This window comes from Gallus gallus, chromosome Z (genome assembly GCF_016699485.2).
Source record: "Gallus gallus isolate bGalGal1 chromosome Z, bGalGal1.mat.broiler.GRCg7b, whole genome shotgun sequence".
NCBI classification, from domain to species: Eukaryota; Metazoa; Chordata; class Aves; order Galliformes; family Phasianidae; genus Gallus; species Gallus gallus.
The window spans coordinates 8,177,730-8,199,998 of NC_052572.1; the positions used below are offsets into that span (position 1 = coordinate 8,177,730).

Consider the following 22,269-nt stretch of genomic DNA (forward strand, 5'->3'; position numbering starts at 1 on the left):
CCCTGCCGGAAAGGCCCTGGGGGTGCTGGTGGATGGCAGCTGGGCGTGAGCCAGCAGTGTGCCCTGCGGCCCAGCCAGCCAGCCGGATCCTGGGCTGCATCCAAAGCATTTGCAGGGAGGGGATCCTGCCCCTCTGCTCTGCGCTGGGACACCTCACCTGGAGCACCGCGTCCGCAGGTGGAGTGCTCAGCACAGGAGAGACGGGGGCCTGTTGGAGTGCGTCCAGAGGAGGGCCACGGAAATGATCAGGGATGGAGCAGCTCCCTACGAGGACAGGCTGAGAGAGCTGGGGTGTGCAGCCTGGAGAGGAGAAGACTGCGGGAGACCTGAGAGAGGCCTGTCTGTATCTAAAGGGGGGCTGTAAGAGAGAAGGGGACTGACTCTTTAGCAGTGTCTGCTGTGGCAGGACAAGAGGAAATGGTTTCAAACTAAAAGAGGGGAGAATTAGGCTGTATGTAAGGAAAAAGGCTTTTATGATCAGGGTGGTGAGGCACCAGAACAGGTTGCCCAGAGAAATGGTGGATGCCTGTTCCTGGAGACACTCAAGGTCCGGCTGGAGGGGCTGTGAGCACCTGATGGAGCTGCTGGCATCCTTCCTTCTTGAGGGGGAATTGGACCAGATGACCTTTAATAGTCCCTACTAACTCAAACTATTCTGTGATTCTATTATTCTATTCTATGATTCTATGGAGCATTTGAGCCTCTGGCTCATTGTTACAAGAAAATAGCAACCAGAAGTGAGGGCCTACGAGCTGTTTTGCCTCAAGGAGAGCAGACAGGGCTTCCCCTCCAAACAGAGCCACCATGGAGCCTAGGTCTGCGTGGTGTGAAATCCAGACCAGAGCCAGCTCCTGGCTTATTCCTCTGACCGGTGCCAGCCCAGCACACCAACCCTCTCCAAGTAGCTGGGCACACTTCCCTTCCCCACCGGGCACCTCCAGAACTCCCAGTACTTCCTCACACCCGGGCTGCCCGGCAAGGACCGTTCTGGCGGAGGTCCCTGCAGCTCCCAGCCCGGGCTGTCTCGGCAGGTGGAGCTGCTCCACAAGGATGCAGAGGAACGCTGGATTCAGACGCCGCTTAAAGCAGAGCCCTGCGCTGGGCAAGGAGACTATTTCTGCGTTTTCTTTCTGCCGGATGGGGAAGGAGGGGTTTCAGTGTTTGTTTCACTGAAAGACTGTGCAGCGAACTCTGCTCCATTCCCTCAGGCGAGGGGCTCTGAGGAGCGGAAAGTCCCAGGAAATATTTCTGCTCCAGACGTGTTCTGGACTCGCCTGGCTCTAGGGGGGGTGTTTGCAAAGGCAAGAGCCAGCAGCGATCACAGTAAGACGAGCTGTCATCGCTCAGTGCAGCGGGCAGCGCAGGGACATCAGCGCCCATGTCGCCGTGCAATGACCTCCCGCAGCCCCTGGCAATGCCTGCGTCCCCGGCGGGTCTCCTCTCGCTAAGCCTTGCTGGCTTTGTATCTGAGCTGTGCGATAGCCTTTGCCCTCCCTCGCTCCTCTTCTCTGCCTGCAACGACAGCGGAACCTCTTCTCTCGCAGCAAGTAAACACACGGGGAGTGGGGTCAAACCTGCACGGGCAGCCCTAAATCCCAGCACGGGCAGCACTCCGTGTGTGCCGGGCTGGAAGATGGGAGCTGATGAGAACTGCTTTCTGCTTGGTGTGTGTTTGGTGTGGAAAAGTCCCTCTTCAAGCAGTTGAAGAGGGGCTGGTGAATAATTAATCTGTTCTTGCAGAGCTCATAGAGCAATGGTTTGTTTATGAGTGTGACCTATAGCTAGCCTATGTATAGTGCCTATGGCAGTTCTGGCCAGAATGTGCTGTATACTCTGCCTGCAAGTGACTGACAGCAATGCTGCAGTGTCTGACAACCCTTTATAAATGGATTCTTCACATAATGATCAATCCCTTTAGTTAAATATGGGATTATTTCACCACAGGAGATGCTCTCCCACTGCACCAGGGATAGGCAAACACAGCTGAAGGCTCCTTCCCTGCATTGTGAAGCCCGAAAACCCAAGGGCTCAGGTATCACGTGGCTGGGACATGGGCTGAGACCTGGCATACTCATGCCATGTGTGCCGAGTGTTCAGTAGCATTGCTAGGGGCAGATGTGGGTGGGTGCACCAAGGTGTGGGTGTGTGGCTCCCTTCTCCCTGTGTATTGTGTGCTTCATTCTCTGATGCCCTTTAGCTCCTGTTTAAGAGGGTCTAAAGTCCTGTCTCAGTTTCTGCATGCAAGGGTGGCAGCTATGTCAATATTTAATCTGCACACATTAAGGGCTGCTCGTATCCTCAGGGTGAGGGACCCAGGCTCCTTGTGGAGGACAGCAGAATGGCTGATGTGCACCAGCACCCAGTAAACCAGCCCAAATGAAGCACAGGTGTGCCCACTCTCTGCTCTGCCTTCCCACCGTATCACTGTACTTTTGTTTGGCCCCTTGAGTAGTATGGGGAAGGGAAGAAAAGGGTACAAAAGAAAAGGGGAGAGAAGAAGAGATGAGAAAAAGGAGAAGAGAGGAGAGGAGAGGAGAGGAGAGGAGAGGAGAGGAGAGGAGAGGAGAGGAGAGGAGAGGAGAGGAGAGGAGAGGAGAGGAGAGGAGAGGAGAGGAGAGGAGAGGAGAGGAGAGGAGAGGAGAGGAGAGGAGAGGAGAGGAGAAGGTAAGGCAAGGCAGACAAGGCAAGGCAAGCAAGGGAAGGGAAGGAAAAAGGAAAGGAAAGGAAAAAGAAAAAAGGAGGAATTCCTGAAATCCCTTTTCCCCTTTCTTTTTTTCTCTCTGAAAAGTGGTGGAGTTCATCTTAGAGAAATCCCAGGCAGGCTGGGAGGGCAAAAAGAGGAAGGAAGGAGGAAGAAGAAAACTCAAGGGCTGCAACTGAGGGCTGAGTACACAAAAACATCTTCAAAGCGAGGAGCTTGTTTTTCAAACACACCATGGTTTCATTGGAAACAACCCGAGCTGAGCCGGGAGCGAGGCCAATCCCAGGGCTGCTGCCAGCCCCGAGCCCTGGCAGCACGCCCTGAGCACGCGTGTAACCCAACCTGCACCCAAACTGCCCCCATCCCACACTGGGACCAGGCTGCCACCCCTTTGGGGCACTATGACCTTTCTTCTTCCTATTCCCTGCAGTCCCTTCCCCAAAGGAAGGATTCAACAACAGCAATATTTGATGCTTTTATCCGTTCTGGCTCTTTTTCAGGGCCAAGCATTGTTCACCCCGACAGCTTGCTGGAAAAATATCCCAATGTCTCCTTTTGGTGACGGGGAGGCTGCTGTGATCAGTACCAAACACAGTGACCTCTGGTATTTCTAATGGCTCCCTGGGCAGCTAATCATCTCCATATACTTAGGTATTGATGTCACAGTGGTATGGGTAAATATTCCTAGCACATACTGCTGGGGAAAGCTGTGCTAAGCAAGATGGATTTCTTTCTTCTTCCACTCCATACACACTGATCCTGCAAATCTGGGGTCCTGAGGGTGCGTCAAACCACACAGATCCCCAGACTTGTGTCATCTGCTCCATCTTCTGCCATTTTTGCTGCCACTGGATGCCTTTTCAGATGCTGGGATCTTGGCAGCTCTTGATACAGCTGAGCTGTGTATGGCATTACTGTGCATTTCTCAACAAACTAAGGTTTTTGGCTTTAACATAGTCCTGGTCTGGCAACAATTCTAGTCGAACACCCAGATCCCAAACTCTGTGCCTACATATCTTCCACCTCTGTTGCAGCATGGACTCTGGCTTGGTGTAAGATGTGTGCCCTGGGAGTTACAGGACTTTAATTAGGACAAGAAATGGTGGATGGGATGAAAGGAAATATCCCTCTTTTCCCCAGGTGGAGCGAGATGGGTCAGTGACATGCTATGTGGCAGGAGCACTCTGCATTCCCTATACACAGATGGAAAAACCTGGCAGAGCAAAGATTCCACATAAAAACACAAATATTCTGATCAAACTGTGCTGTCCAGTCCCAATCCCCAGGTACCATCCCTTCTCCCCAGCCCTGTTCTCTGGGCTCCAACAGGATGCAATATGGTCACAGCCAAGGGATGATCATGGGGATCCTGGCATCACCCCACACCAAAGAACCTCAGCTCAGCACCCTGCGAGCAGGCTGCAACAGCACAGAGCAAAGTGAGCCACAGCCACAGGGCAGGAGGTCCACAAGCACCCAGGGCTGTTAGAAAGCATTAGTTCCTTTTTTTCACTGTTTGTAATCCTCTGTTTTATAAACTAACACCGCAGATGTGAGTGAAGAAGTTTGGAAAGGAGACTGGGACCACTTTCACACAGTATTGTTGCTTTTCTTTCAACAGAAAGACAAAAAAGTAAGCAGCAAATGTCCTAAAGAAGGGGTCATGGAAAGTCAGATTACTCACCGCAAAGAAAAACATGGAAACATTCAAACAGGAGAGGATAAAGAAATCCATTGGACCAGAAACTTCACACCGGTGAAGCAGAAGCCATCCAAGGAGTTGAGGCCCATGCTGGGGGCCGTCACGCTGGGCCTCATCCTGTTCATCGCCGCGGTGGTGGCCTGGTGCTACTACACGGTGTCCCTACGGAAGGCAGAGCGGCTGAAGACGGAGCTGATGGACCTGCGGGCGGATGGCTTTGTCATCAGGAACCAGCACGGGGAGGTGGTGTTCCGGCTGGCGTTCCGCTCGGGGAGCCTGGACCTGGAGTCGTGCTCCAAGGAGGGCGAGATCCTGAGCTGCACGCGGTCGGACCGGGGGCCGCTCAACTTCTTCATCCAGACGGTGAAGCCCAAGGACACGGTGATGTGCTACCGCGTGCGCTGGGAGGAGCTGGCGGCCGGCCCGGCGGTGGAGCACACCATGTTCTGGGAGGACGCCCACTGGTACGGGGGCTCGGAGATGAGCACCCAGCACTGGCCCATCCGCCTGGCGGGCTACCAGGAGCCCGTGCCCTACGTCACCAGCGACGTCTACTCTTTCCGCGACAGCTTTGGGGGCATCCTGGAGCGCTACTGGCTCTCCTCCAAGGCGGCGGCCATCAAGATCAATGACTCGGTGCCCTTCCACCTGGGCTTCAACGCCACCGAGCGCTCCCTCTTCTTCCAGGCCCGCTACAAGGACTCTCCCTACAAGCCCCCGCCGGGGCAGCAGCCCTTCCCCGAGCTGAGCTACAGGGTGTGCGTGGGCTCCGACGTCACCTCCATCCACAAGTACATGGTGCGCAGGTACTTCAACAAGCCTTTCAAGATCCCTGCTGAGAATGCCTTCCGCTACCCAATCTGGTCCACGTGGGCCCTTTACAAAAAAGATATCGATCAGGATAAAGTTCTACATTTTGCAAGAAACATTAAGAAATACCGTTTCAACTGCAGCCACATTGAAATTGATGACATGTACACACAGGCCTATGGGGACTTCGACTTTGACCCTGTCAAGTTCCCCAATGTAACTGAGATGTTTGCAAAACTGAGGGAAGATGGGTTTAAGGTCACTCTGTGGATACATCCCTTCATACATGTGTATTCTTCAAATTTTGGGGTGGGGATTGAGCGTCAGCTCTTCATCAAGGAGCCCTCAGGGCGGCTGCCAGCCATGGTGGAGTGGTGGAATGGCATTGGAGCCATCCTGGACTTTACCAACCCAGCAGCCCGGGACTGGTTCCAGAGTCACCTGCGCCAGCTCCGTCACAAGTACGGCATCTCCTCCTTCAAATTTGATGCAGGTGAGACCAGCTACCTGCCCAAGCAGTTCAGCACCTTCCGGCCTCTCTCTGACCCCAGCATCTGGTCCCGGCGCTACACTGAGATGGCCATCCCCTTCTACGAGCTGGCTGAGGTACGGGTGGGCTACCAGTCACAGAACATCTCCTGCTTCTTCCGCATCATTGACCGTGACTCTGTGTGGGGCTATGAGCTTGGCCTCAAGTCTCTCATTCCTACAGTGCTCACCATCAGCATGCTGGGCTATCCATTTGTACTGCCAGACATGATTGGGGGAAACTTCCTCCCCAACAAGACAGACGGAGCAGTTGAGATCCCAGACCGGGAGCTGTACATCCGATGGCTGGAGCTGTCAGCCTTCATGCCCTCCATGCAGTTCTCCATCCCACCGTGGCTCTACGACAAGGAGGTGGTAGAGATCGCACAGAAGTTCACAGAGCTCCACGAGTCACTGGTGGCCCCGCTGCTGCTGGAGCTGGCCAGGGAGGTGACTGACACAGGAGACCCCATCATCCGGCCCATCTGGTGGATCTCGCCCCGTGACGAGGCCACGCACCGCATCGACTCGCAGTTCCTCATTGGGGACACCCTCATGGTGGCTCCTGTGCTGGAGATGGGCAAGCAGGAGCGCGATGTCTACCTGCCGGTGGGCAAGTGGCGCAGCTACAAGAGGGAGCTCTTTGAGAAGACGCCGGTGCTGCTCACGGACTATCCTGTCGACCTGGATGAGGTCGCCTATTTTCTCTGGGTTTCCTAACAGCCTCCATCTGCTTTGCTACAGTCTCATGGATTTGTGAACGCCTGATTTAAATGACTTCAGATTTTTATTTGTTTTTCAAGTTGAAATGTATTATCATTTAAGTAAGAAGAAATATTATGACCTCTCTTAGTGTTGCAATTGCGGTGGTGTAACTTAATACAACATATTGGATGTACATCTTGGTTCTTTGTGTTCAATAATTACAATGTAGTGATCAAGATTCTCCCCTTCTAATATTTTCCCATCAAGGAAGGCCATGCACTGTGGCAGGAAAGTCACGGACTCTGTTGCTCGTGCAAAACGAAGACTTTTATTGTACATGCTTGCAACCTTTTATTCCCATGCAAGAACCCCTTGATCATGTATACCAACCAGGCACATTGTGCGTGTTTACGTCTGGCGTAAGTGTCTAACAAGCTTGGTTACTCATTCGCAAGGTAATGACTTTCCTTGTCCCACAGTGCACGTTTGTGTTTTCCAAAAGAATTATATGGACTACATTTGTCAGTGGTTTACAGGCAGTTGTACTGCAGCTGTTCCCATAAGATGTTTACAACCTCCATTTTCTTAGTGGAGAAGGTAGTTCAAGCAGAGAACTTTCTTAAAAAGAAAAAAACCAAACAATAAAATAAAATAAAATAAATCTATGATTAACCCAAAGGGGGTGGCTCCAAATTTTCAGCCCGTAAATCAGAATGATGCTGAAGCAAGGTGTGTTTCCATTTCCCATGGTTGGGGTTATCCAAGAAAGCAGAAAGAAGCTTTAGCACTTCTTAATACTGTGGTAATCATCTCCTCCTTTTAATGAAATAAATTATTGAGAAACATATCTCTGTTGTGTATTCAGACAAGCCTGCAAGCATTTGATGAAGTCTCAATAGCAGTCAAGACTGAAAACTAGCAGCAAGTCATGAATGGGTGAAGACTGTTAAAGGAATCTGTTTGTGTTTTGCTTTGTTTAGATCCAAAGGTTGCAATCCAACCACCACAAAGATCCCAGGAGAAGACTTGGCAGTTGTCCTCTTGAGAGAGTTTGGATAAGTAACAAACCAGCCCATGTGCCCTCTTGCCTCAGTTTCCCCTGGAAGCTGTCCTCCCATGACACCAGCAGAGTTGATCCCAATGAGCTGGCATCCCACAGACATGAATTCTTCCAGATGAAGGCATCTCAGCAGCACCTGTGGGCTTGGAGAAAGTGGGCTACCTCCGAAATGCCCTTATTTCTAAGCTAAGAGAAGTTTAAAGGCAACATGACAGAGAAGTTTAGGAGAGTCCTGGGTCTCTGGGCTGAGATGTTCCTTCCCAAAGCAAGGGGCGATTTCCTGCCCTAACCTTGACGGGCTGCTAGTGGCACCTGAGAGGTAAAGCTGTGCATGGCCCACACCAGAAGATAACCTCTTTCTTTAGAGATTTGCTCTGGAGCTGGTTGATGTTATGAGCTAATGGGGAACTTGAGAGCACCACAGTCACTCCAGAGCTTGTTTGGTGCTTAGGCTCCATGGCTTCACCAGTGGGTCTGTCATGCTACAGGATCAGGACCCAATACTCAGATTCGTGTTGGTGTGTGGGATCGCTGTCTTCCTCCCATGAGCTCTGGGGACAGAAGGGTCTTAGTGAGCCGCAGCCAAGCTCCTCTGGCTGTTGATTCAATAGGAAAAAAGTTGAGATTCTCTGTGATGCTCCACCAAACCTTGCTGGTGCTTGTGGTGGGGAACTGGGTTCCAGTCTCCTCATGCAGCATCCCTGCCCTGTGTCTGTGTGCTATGGTACATGGTCATGGGTCTGTTGCTCTCCTGAATCAGAGGCTGGGGGAAAAAAAGCATCTTCAAGTATTCTGCAACTCCTGGGCTGCTCTACCCTTAGTAGATCTCCCTGTGGGAGAATTCAAGCCTGTTTGGCTGCAGAAATCCCTCTCCAAATCCCCATTCCTGTATGCTTTCCTCCTGTGCCTGTCTTTGTTGAGATGTGCACTGCTGGAGGAACATCTGGTTTTCCTCATGAAACCTCAGTCTCTGTTGTTTTTTGCACTCCCAGCTCTGAGCAAGCACTGTGTTTGCTGCAGGGACTGGTGACGTGGGAACATCACTCACTCCAGGCTGCCTTTATGCTTTTATTTTTGGAAGGGATGTTTATTATCCTTGATGTTAGATGATTGCTGAGCTACAAATCACCCATCCCCAGTAGCAAAAAAAAAAAAAAAAAAAAAAAAAAAAAAAAAAAAAGCCCTGTCTTTTTCTGCTCGGTTGGATTTAACATGGCCCAGCCCAGCATGATGGCTTTCCTGGACTCTGGGACTAGCTGTGCTGGAGGAGGCTGTTTTTCCCTAAGGTTGTCAGACTGGCTGCACACCCAAAGGGAATCTGTTACTGTCAGCTTGTCCTTTCACCACAGCTCTCCACAGACCTGAGCTGTTTTTTGTCTATTTTTTTTTCCCTGTTTTCTTCCTTTTACAAAAAGATGTGATCTTGTGCAGGGCTGGACCCACAGGCAACACTGCAACCTGGTTTGAAAGGCAATGGGCTTTTGCCAAAGCCTCAGTAGGATTTGGAGTTGGCCATTAACACTCCTCCCCACTCCCTACACAGCTCTCAGTGTATTTTTGAGTGCTGCCTGGTGCATGGTTTGGCATCATCCCATGATCAGCAGGATCCAACTCACTCTTAGCTGGGACCCTGAGCAGCGCAGACTCCATGCAGCTGGTGAGCCTCACTCACCCTTACTGGATGCAGCTCCAGATTTTAAGAAGATGCAAAATGACCCAACAAAAACCCCACCCATACCCCTCGATGCCAGGAAGGACTCCTGCATTACTGGGAGTCTGTTGGAAGCTGGATCCAGCATGTCACAGGGCTCCAGCTTCATTCCCTATAGGCGAGCATCAATCTGATAATGCTCACACCCAAGGGAGAAGGCAAAGGAAAAGCATTGAGAAAGTGTATTTTTATTAAAAAGCAGTAAAACAAAGCACCCCTTGTTTGAGCCATACGTGTTGACTGGTGCTGGTGATGTCTGGGTGGCACAAAGCAGGCTTTGGCTCATACAGTACGGTGTTGGGAGAGGAGGAAAAGCATTATGTGGGGTGAGGGGGTGGCGTGGGACAAAGCAGGCTCTTAATGACTTTCATAGGTCCATTTCTGGTGCTCACACAGCCAGAAACATCCAACCTGGCCTCTCTGCCCTGCTAGAGAGGTGTGGGAAGGGGACCTGGGGACAGCAGGGACAGACAGAGCAACCTCCAGGGGCACACGCTGGAAGCAGCAAGCAGCCTTCTCTTCTTCATCACTTGCACACAGACCACAGGTCTTCTGTATCAGCATGGACCAGCAACACGCCAGGTCCCCCCCGGCACTGGCACTGGAGGACATCTTTTGTGAGTAATCAGCAGAAATACGGGCACCACTGTCTGGTGTGATGCAGCAGCAGGACCTAGGGAGGGTGGTTCGTGATCCATCCCAGCCTGTGCTGAGGGAGGAGGCACTTTCAGCCCCATCTAAGCAGAATGCTGTCAGCTTGTCCCTTTTAAACATCCATCAAAGCTTCAGAACACAAGCAGTAAATACATTAAATAAACCCACAGCCTCAACTCCAATTTCAGTGAAGCCTGGGGTGAAAAAAAGCCCCAAACCTACCACCACTCCCACACACTTGGAATAGACAGACAAGCTTCATTTTGTTTTCCAAAGTTTTTTATCAATCAAGGCAATTCAAGTTACAGCTCTGTTTTCATAACAACTGGAATTAGAAAAGTGGTTAAAAACAATCCCACTAGCACTGCAGTCCAACTTAGGAAAGCATGTGAAACCCAACCACCCTCTAAAGCTCACACATGGCAAAATAAGCTTCAAAACCCCAACCCCATGGGCATCACACTGACCTGCTGCTCATCACCACCTGCTAGTGCTGACTGAACCAATCCCCAACACCTGCTTTGAGGCTTTTCCTTGGCTGAATTAACCTGGTTTTGGACAGTGACCCACTGTGTAACCCAGTGAAACCTCCCTGGGTATTGGTTCCCAAAGTGTCCATGCACAGAGAGCTTGTAATCTGCAGAGTCTTAGGGATGCTCAACCTGGGCTGCAGCATAATGTTAGAAATAGTGGTTTTGATAAAAAGCTTGATGGAGAGAGCATCCAGGAGCTTATGAGATAGCTTGAGGGAGCATTGCTGAGCCTGTCCCCAAAATGGCTTGGTGCCATGGACCCAGGGAGTGACAGTCAGATGAGCCCTTGCTCCAGGGCTTCATCCCTGCCCTCCTCCCGACTTCTCCCTCCTCCTATCTGGAACACTGAATGGCCATGACCCCTTCAGCCCTAACCACAGCATTTAGAAAAATAAGGTTACTCTATAATCTTCCTCATTCACAACTAGTTAATAAACACCTTTGACAATAAACCTCTTTCTTTTGAGGGGAGGGGAAGGAGGACGGTGTGTCTAATGGAGATTTTCCCTCCTGACAGAGCCCTGCTGAATTTCAGTGCTTTCCTGGCACAAAGCTGCTAGGGTGCAGCCACACAGGACTTTAAGATCCCACACCTCCCAGGAAGGACCCAGTCTGCCACCACTACCCGTAAAGTCCAGCTGCAGCACCAGCTTCTGCCTCCTCTGGCAGCTGGCACCTGACTCCCCTGAGCTGAGGGATGGAAGCAGAGGACACAAGCTCTCCCCATCTGCTCCTATGCAAAGTACAATGGATTTTACTGACTTCTAAGAGGGGATCAAGGCACTCATGCAGTTCCTGCCATCATTTTCACAGTAAAGGGATTCTACTAGGAAGGCTAAACCTTGTCAGAGTGTGTTTGTAGCCTGGAAAGCCACCGCTACTTGTACTGGGGCCAGAGAGCAAACATGAGCCCTCCACAGCGAAAGCCACAAGAAACAGGCTCAGGGGCTGAGCCTGGGACTTGCCTGTGTTCCTGCTGGACCTTAGGACTCCCTTGAGTCTGGTTTTGAGGCCAAAACACCAAATTACACAGAGCAGATCCAGTCAGACAACAGGTTGGTTCCAAAGAGGCACAGACTCACAAAATGGCTGAGGTTGGAAGGGACCTCTGGAGGCCTCAAGCAGAGGACACCTTGAGCAGGTTGCCCAGGACCACATCCAGACAGCTTCTGAAGATCCCCAAGGACAGCATCCATGACAATGAACACTCTCACTTCCTTCCTGACTATAAAAACACTTTAGATATTGCCCCCAAACACCTGACTTTCCACCTGTGGACGCTATCACAACCCATAGGTGCATCTCCTTTTCTGCCTCCTGCAAACCCAGCAGCAGTTGGCCTTAGAGAAGTACTATCACTGGTATCCAACTCTACCCAAAAAGCTGCTCCATTTCCCTGGGTGGTGGATTCACGCCTGGACACAATCCCATAAGAAGACCTGCAGCTGCTGTGCTCTCCTTGCCCCTTGCCTTCCCAGACAATGTGGCTCAGTTCTGAGAAGGCATGTTAAAAATGAATGGGCTGAGAGATGCCAGCAGCCAGGGCACAGCTGGGAAAGTCCTGCCCCAGGGAGCAGGGCTGCCAGACTGCAATCCTGCTTCTGGTTGCTTAGAGTGGAGATTGCCTGTGTCTCTATAAGTGCGTCTTCCTGAACAAAACCAAACGGGAAAGCTGGGAAAGCATCCTGAAAAAGGAGGAGGGAGAAATGCTGAGAAAATCCCCATGGAGGCAACAGGACGGGCCTGAGCCGAAGTCTAGTCCATCCTAGTGCTGGGGACTGTGGGCACAGGAACACGTCATCCCACGTCTCCTCCAGAAACCTCCGACAAGAAGCCCAAAAGCTGAAGAAGTCCCCTGCATCTCCATGACAGAGAGAAGGGCTGCTTCAGAAAAGCCCTGCAGAACATTATCATTTCTCTAACTCCAACCCGAGACGGAGATGGATATTAGCTTAATTTCATGCTACATGAGAACATTTCCTTGGTTGCAGTGAGAACACCCACTGGCACAAAAACATCAATGCAAAAGCTGGTGCTTTTCACCCACCAGCAAGCTGGCTAGCAGCAAACATTACATCGAAGACTTGTGCCGCTCGCAAGAACCTGCTGTTCCCAGGGAAGCGGCACACAGACCCTTAGAGATCAGCTATGCTTCAGGCAGTCCTTCTGCCAGCAACAAACCTGAAAGCTCATCTGTCCTTACAAAAAATAAAAAGAAGACCTGTTACTGTCCTGTAACAAAGCAGGACCATAATGTGTTAAGAAGATTGATTGGGCACACTGGTATGAACGGCACTGCTACAGAAAAGGCAGTGTTGACACCCGAGGCGAAACACACAGGCAAGAGCCTTGCAGCAGCATCAGATGGGCGAGGAGGTGGGATACAAGCAATACGTAGTCTGTTCAACTGAAATAACTGCATGTCACGCGAGTAACCTGGCCTGCCTGGTACCCGAGAGGACGGGCAAGTGTTAGTCCACTGCCATGCTATGGGGGGCGGGGGGGAATAAATCTGTATATATATCTCTATATAATCTAGTTTCTTTGCTGCTCTGAAAAAGTCTTTTTAAATATACTTGCAGTATTAGAAAACTTAAGGCAGGCAGTACTGTAGCAACCCTCCCACATCACACACCCCCAAGCCAGTGCTGGGCGCTCCCATGGGACAAGAAATGCTCCCACAAGGCACTAACCAAACCTCACCTCTTAAAATCCTAGGGAACCGAGGTAAAGGTATTAGGTTTGACTGTATGACAACTCTGTCTTCACATACAAAGAGAAAATTCTGCCTACTACAACTCAACTGCAGCCTCCCACCTGCCCCCAAATAAAAAAAAAAAACAGACCACCTTCCTCCAAAAACAAAAAAAATCCCCAAGGAGAACGAAGTCTGTTCAATACACTTCCACAGTCCCAGTCCCAAATGAAATGTGCAATTAGAATTATTATTTGTTAAAAAGTTGTAGCGTAAGGCATGGTTATCCCAAAGCAGATGGAGGAGGCTGTTAGGAAACCCAGAGGAAGTAGGCAACCTCGTCCAGGTCGACAGGATAGTCCGTGAGCAGCACTGGCGTCTTCTCAAAGAGCTCCCCCTTGTAGCTGCGCCACTTGCCCGCCGGCAGGTAGACATCGCGCTCCTGCTTGCCCATCTCCAGCACAGGAGCCACCATGAGGGTGTCCCCAATGAGGAACTGCGAGTCGATGCGGTGCGTGGCCTCGTCACGGGGCGAGATCCACCAGATGGGCCGGATGATGGGGTCTCCCGTGTCGGTCACCTCCCCAGCCAGCTCCAGCAGCAGCGGGGCCACCAGTGACTCGTGGAGCTCTGTGAACTTCTGTGCGATCTCTACCACCTCCTTGTCGTAGAGCCACGGTGGGATGGCAAATTGCATGGAAGGCATGAAGGCTGACAGCTCCAGCCATCGGATGTACAGCTCCCGGTCTGGGATCTCAACCGCTCCGTCTGTCTTGTTGGGGAGGAAGTTTCCCCCAATCATGTCAGCAGAAATAAAGGGGTAGCCCAGCATGCTGATGGTGAGCACTGTAGGAATGAGAGACTTGAGGCCAAGCTCATAGCCCCACACAGAGTCACGGTCAATGATGCGGAAGAAGCAGGAGATGTTCTGTGACTGGTAGCCCACCCGTACCTCAGCCAGCTCGTAGAAGGGGATGGCCATCTCAGTGTAGCGCCGGGACCAGATGCTGGGGTCAGAGAGAGGCCGGAAGGTGCTGAACTGCTTGGGCAGGTAGCTGGTCTCACCTGCATCAAATTTGAAGGAGGAGATGCCGTACTTGTGACGGAGCTGGCGCAGGTGACTCTGGAACCAGTCCCGGGCTGCTGGGTTGGTAAAGTCCAGGATGGCTCCAATGCCATTCCACCACTCCACCATGGCTGGCAGCCGCCCTGAGGGCTCCTTGATGAAGAGCTGACGCTCAATCCCCACCCCAAAATTTGAGGAATTATAGTTTATGAAAGGGTGTGTCCACAGAGTGACCTTAAACCCATCTTCCCTCAGTTTTGCAAACATCTCAGTTACATTGGGGAACTTGACAGGGTCAAAGTCGAAGTCCCCATAGGCCTGTGTGTACATGTCATCAATTTCAATGTGGCTGCAGTTGAAACGGTATTTCTTAATCTTTTCAGCAAATCGCAAGAGTTTATCCTGATCGATATCGTTCTTGTAGAGGGCCCACGTGGACCAGATTGGGTAGCGGAAGGCATTCTCAGCAGGGATCTTGGAAGGCTTGTTGAAGTACCTGCGCACCATGTACTTGTGGATGGAGGTGACGTCGGAGCCCACGCACACCCTGTAGCTCAGCTCGGGGAAGGGCTGCTGCCCCGGCGGGGGCTTGTAGGGAGAGTCCTTGTAGCGGGCCTGGAAGAAGAGGGAGCGCTCGGTGGCGTTGAAGCCCAGGTGGAAGGGCACCGAGTCATTGATCTTGATGGCCGCCGCCTTGGAGGAGAGCCAGTAGCGCTCCAGGATGCCCCCAAAGCTGTCGCGGAAAGAGTAGACGTCGCTGGTGACGTAGGGCACGGGCTCCTGGTAGCCCGCCAGGCGGATGGGCCAGTGCTGGGTGCTCATCTCCGAGCCCCCGTACCAGTGGGCGTCCTCCCAGAACATGGTGTGCTCCACCGCCGGGCCGGCCGCCAGCTCCTCCCAGCGCACGCGGTAGCACATCACCGTGTCCTTGGGCTTCACCGTCTGGATGAAGAAGTTGAGCGGCCCCCGGTCCGACCGCGTGCAGCTCAGGATCTCGCCCTCCTTGGAGCACGACTCCAGGTCCAGGCTCCCCGAGCGGAACGCCAGCCGGAACACCACCTCCCCGTGCTGGTTCCTGATGACAAAGCCATCCGCCCGCAGGTCCATCAGCTCCGTCTTCAGCCGCTCTGCCTTCCGTAGGGACACCGTGTAGTAGCACCAGGCCACCACCGCGGCGATGAACAGGATGAGGCCCAGCGTGACGGCCCCCAGCATGGGCCTCAACTCCTTGGATGGCTTCTGCTTCACCGGTGTGAAGTTTTCAGGCAGGAAAGTGTACATGGCTCTTGTTTCCTCTATCACTTCTTGCAGAGGAGTGGGAAGAAAGTTTCCTTTGCAGCCAGACTGGGATTCTCAGGAGAAGAAAACAGAGAGTTCCCACCTCCACCGAGACCCAGAACACAAGTCTCTGAAAAAGAAGAGGATAAATATAGTCTGGGAACAACCTTTGAACCAAGGGATCGCTTGTCACCTGTTTTCTGTCTCAATTTCAGTTGCTCTCTTTACCTCTGCACTGCCAGCTGGGATGTGCTGCATGGAATCCACAGCCCCAAAACACTCTGCATATGACATGCCACGATCCCAGCCTGAAACACCCAGGCAGTATGAGCCTAAGCTTTTTGGCTGCCGCCCACTCCCCTGTACATGGCCCCAGGAAGGAGGCTGCTCAGAGAGCCAAGAGCTGAGTGGCTTTCCCTGTGATGTGGGTCCAGCCCAGCAATGTGCTGTGGGTTCAGAGTCGAAAAGTGAAGCAAGGACACACAAAGTGAGGAGCAAAATCAGGCAAAGGAGGAACACTGGTGGAGAGAAGCCACGGAGCTGCTGGTGCATGCCTTGAGCCCCAAGATGCTGGGCTCTCTCAGGGGCTTGGCACAAGCAAGGGCAGGACTAAACACCTCTCCCAGCCCCTTCTGGCCCATCACAGGTGGAACACCCCAGGACTAGCAGCAGGGCAGCCCAGCTGCCGATCCTCCTGGGGATGTAGCCTGTGGGAAAAACAGGGACCTGAGGATCTCTGAAGCCCTCTGCTCCAAGCAGGGATGCTCGGGTGTGAGCCTGAATAGTTGGGCTTTGGAACCTGAGAACTGGCATGGCACTCAGTATGTATCTTATAGCAGCAGTTGGGACAGATCTTGCAGCTGGGAACCTTACTGTTGCAAGAAAGAAGATCAGAGTGCAGCCTGCCAGGCAGAGGTGCAGGGACAGAGTACAACACAGACATAAGATGTCTGGGGCAGGACTGCAGCAAAGGAGGGATGGGGTGCAGCTGCACAGTATGAGTGCTGGAGTGGCCACATCAACCTTCCGCTGGGTGTCTGACTTTCCAGGCTGCCAGACGCTTTAAATGGGATTACAGCAGCATTAGGAAGCGATTAGCAAGAGTGGGTGGTAGGCTGAGCTAAATGACCTGTCCTGCAGCCAAGTCCCATTGAGCCCTCGCACAGACAGGAGCAGCTCTGGTCACGCCGCCTGTATCACTCTGGGCAAGATGCTGCCTGCAGGAGGGGATGGGGCTGCATCCCCCAGCACTTGATGCACAGCCAGCTGAGCCCTGCCACCAGAAAGTGGGGCAACAGAGAAATTGGATAACAGAGATGTTGGTATGAGATCCTGCACTAGCATTAAACCATACTCCTACATCAACACCTCTTGGTGTTAGGGTTAGACACAACCAATAGAGCTGAGCAGTGCCATGGGGACACTGTGATGCCCAACCTGGAGCTGCTTCCCTGCTTCCCATCTCCACCAGCTTGGGCATCCACAGCAGGCAAGAGGTTGCTGCCAGCACCAAACAACACATGGGGCTGGTGCAAGTAGCTGTGTATGCTTCTGGACCTATAAATGGGTGTGCATAGCCTAAATGAGTTCCCCCCCTCTCTGAACTGGGGAGTTCTGGGATGCCAGTGACGGAGCTACTGCTATCAGAGACAAGGCTGTGCCTTGTATGGGCGGTAGCTTGGGACTGGGAAGCATTGAGGGGGGAGGAAAGAAAATGCATCCACTCAGAGAGCAGAACTGGTAAATTATTTGGGGAGAAGGATTTTTGGAAGCTGTCATGTTCCCTAGGAGAGAGGAAATGAATGGCTTTTTCTTTCCTAAGTCTCTTCCGGGGTTTTATGCTCCAGAAATGGCTGATCCTGTCGCTCTCTTCCTCATCTCCACTTAAAACTGAGAGCAATAAAGCAGCCCCCTGCTCCAGGGGCTCTCTGGATTGTCATTGCCCTCTCAGGAGGTTGGTTTATTATTTATGAACCACTCTGAATCTGCTCTATTTTTAGGCCATTTCTTTTTCCCCCTCCATGGGTTGGAATCTGTGACGTGCATGGAGGAACCAGCACTGCTGCTGCCACTCAGGAGCAAAGCAGTGCAGTTTGTAGGAGAGGTTTTACACCCAATCTGTCTTGCAGTGGTTTGCAACCCTGGTGTCCAAGCCAGCAGATGCAACCCAGTCCAACCTGGGTCCAGCTTGTCTGCGGGTCTGGTGCACTGAAATGGGGATGCAAAGGATAACAGTGCAGGGACAGCTGGCAATAGCACAGCATCACTGGCTGACTCAGGGAGCCAAAATACCTCGCTGCTTGCAGGATAGTGGCAAAGCCAACACAACAGCTGAGCCAACCTCTGCGGCTTGGCTCAGGCAGCCCTTCATGCAGGCAGCCCACCGTCCTGCACTGTCCCACTGCAGAGGACGGTAATCTGTACTTGCTGTCAGTAGGCAGCACCCAAAAATGCTGCGTGGCACCATGCAAAGATGCTCAGACCCCAAAAACCAGCTGCAACCCAGCACTCATCAGTATCATTTCTGGCATCAAATGTTCAGGATGGGAGCAAATTTGCAGAGCCCAGGTGGCTGAGAAATGAGTTTGCAGCCTTGGGACAGCAGAACTGTGCCACGTAGGGCCTCACTTTGTGCCTGGCCCAGCACCTCCTGGGTTTTGTTAACACAGTGTGCAGCTCTCCAGCCTGTGATTAGTCCCAGAACAAAGTCTTCCAAGCTCCTCCAAGATAAAGCCTGCCACCTCGCATGCAGAGAGCTGCCTGCACACGCAAAGCCTCTTTCAACATATTTTGGAATGCAAACTTGTTATTTTGCTCCAAGATGACATTGCTGTGACCTCCAGCTCCTCTAAAAAAAGAAAACAGGCAGGGAGGACAGCAAAGACAAGCAGTGTGGTTGCAGCTTGCTGCGATGAAGCCTCCCAGCTGAACCAAAGCAAAGCTTTTTCTTTCCCATTCCATGGAAACAGCCAGTCACCGTGCCTTGATCAGAGATGAAAGCACAGCACTCAAGCAGGACACACTTTATGGAGTAAAAATAAAAATCCCTTTTTTGATCGGTTCTATTTTTACGGATACAGCCGCCGAATGTGGGCTGTGAGACCCACAGCACCATTAACCCCGGCACCTTTGTAATGAGGTCATTTGTTTAAAAATGGTCACCATCATCAAACTAGTCCCTATTGCCCCAAATTGTCAGCTCTGAACTGTGCTGGCACCAAGTCTGTGCCAACCCTCTGCACTGATTTCCCAGGCCTGCATGCCAGGAATCTACGTGCAAGGGGTGCAAGGTGCCACCACCTCCACAAACACCTGGCAGGGGTTGAGCAGATAGAACACCACAGTCTTCACCACCAGGCATTTCCAGTCCTTAAAAGAGCAGCAAATTAGGGTAGCAAAAAGGAAAATGACCTCTGCAAAGTGTCCATAGGGGAAGAATGCCACTGAATACATAGAGCCATTGCCTTGCTAAAGGAACTTTGCAGTCTGCAAGCTGCAGATCTGAAAGTGGCAGGGATGAGCAAACCCTTCTGCGTATTTAGATTATCCAGAACTTTGGCTGCAATTGCTGTCCCATCTGATGGGAGATAGGAGGCAGGGGGACTCATGGTGGGGACATGGCTGCTCCATGGATACCACGCTCCTCACAGCAGCATCAATTTGTCCCCTGCCCTGAAGTCACCCTCGGGCCCTGGGTTTGTTCCCATGGGGGTACAAGCCACCCATAGTCAGCCTGGGGGGACACTGGTCCCCAAGCAGAGTCATAGTGACAGCCAGAGCATCCTTTCCAGGGGGCCCAAAAATGTCCAGTTCGAGGGGCTTGCAGGGTGTCACTTTGCAGGAGAGAAGTGACAGCTACCTCCCTGCTTCTGGGATGCCACTCCATGCCAGTCCACAGCCACGCAGCCATCACCACACCAGGATGTGGGGTACAGACAGTTCATCCCAGAGGAGACACAGCACATTGCAAGCACCTGCTTGTGGCAGAAATCCACACTGCTCTCGTGTCCCCAGCCACCCTGTCCTCCCCACAGCACTGGCAGGTTTAAGGGCATGGCAGGCTGTGCTCCAGGCAGGCTGTGCTCCAGGCAGGCTGCAAGCAGCATATGCCTACAGACAGGAGGAAGGGACCCGCACATCGCTGACTTGTCACTGTCACTGGTGTGTTCTCTCTGGCACTGTGATGGAAAGGTGCAGCCAGCCCTCAGGCTGTGGTGGCAGCCACAGGCATTGAGGTGGCATGAAGTGAACATGGGGGGCACTACTGGCACAGGCAGGTGCCAGAGTGGGATTTGGGCTCACCACTCATCTTCCTGCAGCAGGAGAGGAAGGGGTGGCAAACAATCACCCCACCTGCACTCAGAAAGCAAAAAAAAAAAAAAATCCAACACCAAAATTTAAAAAAGAACAAACAAAACAAACATTATTTTTACTGTTTTCCCCCTGAAGTCTAAACACAGCCATGATTCAGCACTGTAACAATGCTGCCTCAAGCAAAAGGAAACAACCAACCCCTCTGCTGCTGGTTGCACCAGGAACCTTGAGGATAAACCCCAGAGTGTGTGTATAGAGCTCACCAGCAAAGGGCAGAAATGCTGCCAGGATACCGTGTGGTCTGCAGAAATGGGCTGCAACGTTCCCTCTGCTGAACCTTAAACACTTCCACCTGTATTGCAGGAATTGACACTCTGCAGCTCAGTTACACTCCTTAAAGCCGCCCGCATCAAGTGATGCTCTGAACCCAATTAAACACCTCACGGGTGTTTGACCAGGTCTGCAACACAAAAAACCCCATAGTGAGTCAACCCTGGCAGGAAATGTCTTAATATTTAATACACCTGGCAGTCTCCCCTTCACAACATCCTCTTTCTTTGTTCTTCGCTGTGCACTAATTGGTAAGATGAAGTTTTAATGGGCTGGTTTTTAGCTGCACACATGCAGCGCAGCACAGCCAGCTCACACCTAAACCAATCCCACGCACAGTGCCCGAATTTCCCCAAGATGCTCAACTCGCAGGCCCACAGTGCAAGGGACAGGAGGACTGAACAAACCTGTCCCCGAAAGCCTTGAAAGCACAGATGCATAAAGTGATGCCTCATAAAGCGGCCGTGGGTCTGCGAGGCCAAACGCTGTGCGGGCAGCCGGGCTGCTCTGCTGCTTCCTCGCAAGGATCCCTGCCGGCTGCAGCAGCTCCTCCAGTCCCAGCACAGCGTCACCCTCTGCCAAAAGGGAATGTGAGTGATGGCTGCAACAACCTCACGTGTGTGACCCCGGGCCCCAACTCCTGCTGCACCGGGTCCGCATTTTGTTTCTTTTGCTCCCCACAGTGAGGTTTGATGAACATACCCCTCCCACACACAAGATGCAGCTGCGTCCACATCGTATGAAAACAGGGACAAAACCCATCCCCATAGAATCAGAATACAGTTGGAAGGGACCCATGAGGGTCACCAAGTCCAGCTCTAGGCTCCACACAGCACCACCCAAACCCAACATCTACAAGCAGTGTCCCAGTGTTCCGTGAGCTCTGGCAGCTCAGGGCCGTGTCCGCTGCCCTGGGCAGGCTGTTCCATGCCCACCGCCCTGTGGGGCAGAGCCTTTCCCTACCCCCCCCCGGCCCTCCCCTGGCACAGCTCCATGCCGTTCCCTCGGGCCCTATCGCTGTCACACAGAGCAGAGCCCAGCGCTGCCCTCCGCTCCGTGTGAGGAGCTGCAGCCGCCATGAGGCTCCCCTCAGCTCCTCAGCTCTGTGCCCAGCACACCCAGCCGCTCCCGCGCCTCACCAGCACCGCCGCCCTCTCCCCAGCGCTCCTGAGCGCACATCACCGCACCTCGGGAGAAGCGCCCTCAGCAGGACCCAGGCCCAGTTCCCCCCCAGAGCCCATTTCAGCCCCCCAAGCACCTCCACGACCCCGAGAACCCGTCCCAACCCGTGTTGAGGACAAACCCCGTTCCCACCCGCCCTGCGGCGCGGAGGTCCCGCTGCGAGCGCACGGCGCCGTGCTGGGCACGGAGAGCAAACGTCAGCACGGCGGGAGCCGAAACCCGAGCCCACCCCAACACCCAACCGCTACGATGCGATACGGGGCAGGAAACGGGAACCCCTGGCACAGCCTCTGCAATTTTCCAGCCTTCGGGTCCAGCGGGCTGCCCTGCTGGTGACACGGCACCCGAATGCCCGCCCTTCAGCCCCGCAGCAGCCCGAGAGTGGAAGCAGAGGGATGGCTGCGGGCTCCGCCGCTCCACACCGCTGCTGGCACCTGCCGGGGGAGGGAGGCAGGGAGGGGCCGTCCCCGAACCCTGAACCCACCGAGGGCACCCCACGCCCCCCCCCCAGGCGCAACCCCGCAGCCCCGCAGCCCGCACACTTACGCGCAGCCCCGGGCCATGGCAGGGCTCCCCGCAGCGGCACTACCGCCCCCCGCCGCGGTTCCGGGGCTGGGCGGAACCGGAGAGCCCGCCCCGCCCCGCCCGGCCCTGCCCCCGGCCCGCCCCGCTGCCCCGGCCCGCCCCGAGCTCCGTGCCGGCGGTGCCGGCGGTGCCCGCGGCGCTGGGGCTGCGGCTCGGGGTGGCGGTGCTGCCCGCTGGAGCGGGGCTCCCGGCTCTTCATTCATCAAACACCTTCCTGAATTACCCGCCTTCTTTCATCAGACGTCGCTCGCAACCCCTCCTCTCTTGCTGAGCCCCACGCTGTGAGATCTCAGCCCCGTGCCTGGATAACTCGGCGAAAGAAAGTGTGCCCTGAGTGAGGGGATGGATGGCTGCTTCTTTTTTGTGGAGGTGTCACTGTGCCCTGAAAGCTCTTCTTGTGTGCTTCGGTCTGCAG

At 53.2% G+C, this 22,269-nt stretch overlaps 2 protein-coding genes across 5 annotated transcripts; one reads left to right on the plus strand and one right to left on the minus strand.

The window, feature by feature from the left end:
• The first annotated feature begins 1,320 nt into the window (after positions 1–1,320).
• Positions 1,321–7,293, plus strand: LOC431653 (myogenesis-regulating glycosidase). 3 transcript variants are annotated; one of them, XM_015277447.4, is made up of 3 exons: positions 1,321–1,547; positions 1,945–2,032; positions 4,323–7,293. In XM_015277447.4, the coding sequence occupies exon 3, from the start codon at positions 4,365–4,367 to the stop codon at positions 6,459–6,461; it is 2,097 nt and encodes a 698-aa protein (XP_015132933.2). In that variant the 5' UTR covers positions 1,321–1,547; positions 1,945–2,032; positions 4,323–4,364; the 3' UTR covers positions 6,462–7,293. The 3 variants fall into 3 exon arrangements, with proteins under 3 accessions (XP_015132933.2, XP_429205.4, XP_025000693.2); XM_429205.8 differs by lacking the exon at positions 1,945–2,032; XM_025144925.3 differs by lacking the exon at positions 1,945–2,032 and having other exon boundaries at positions 1,447–1,664.
• A 2,839-nt stretch (positions 7,294–10,132) lies between these two features.
• On the minus strand, positions 10,133–21,893 carry MYORG (myogenesis-regulating glycosidase). Of its 2 annotated transcripts, none has more exons than XM_424975.8 (2): positions 21,816–21,893; positions 10,133–15,573 (listed from the first exon to the last, which is right to left on the minus strand). In XM_424975.8, exon 2 carries the CDS (start codon positions 15,444–15,446, stop codon positions 13,410–13,412), a length of 2,037 nt encoding a protein of 678 aa, XP_424975.2. In that variant the 5' UTR covers positions 15,447–15,573; positions 21,816–21,893; the 3' UTR covers positions 10,133–13,409. The 2 variants fall into 2 exon arrangements, with proteins under 2 accessions (XP_424975.2, XP_025000694.1); XM_025144926.3 differs by having other exon boundaries at positions 20,495–21,893.
• Positions 21,894–22,269: the final 376 nt, after the last annotated feature.

Bases quoted from the DNA above. Each gene is read 5' to 3' on its own strand.
- LOC431653 (XM_025144925.3), top strand. From the start codon at position 1,644: ATGAGAACTGCTTTCTGCTTG. The intron at 1,665-4,322 runs GTGTGTGTTTGG...TTCTTTCAACAG, and splicing joins TGAGAACTGCTTTCTGCTTG to AAAGACAAAAAAGTAAGCAG.
- MYORG (XM_424975.8), bottom strand. From the start codon at position 15,446: ATGTACACTTTCCTGCCTGAAAACTTCACACCGGTGAAGCAGAAGCCA.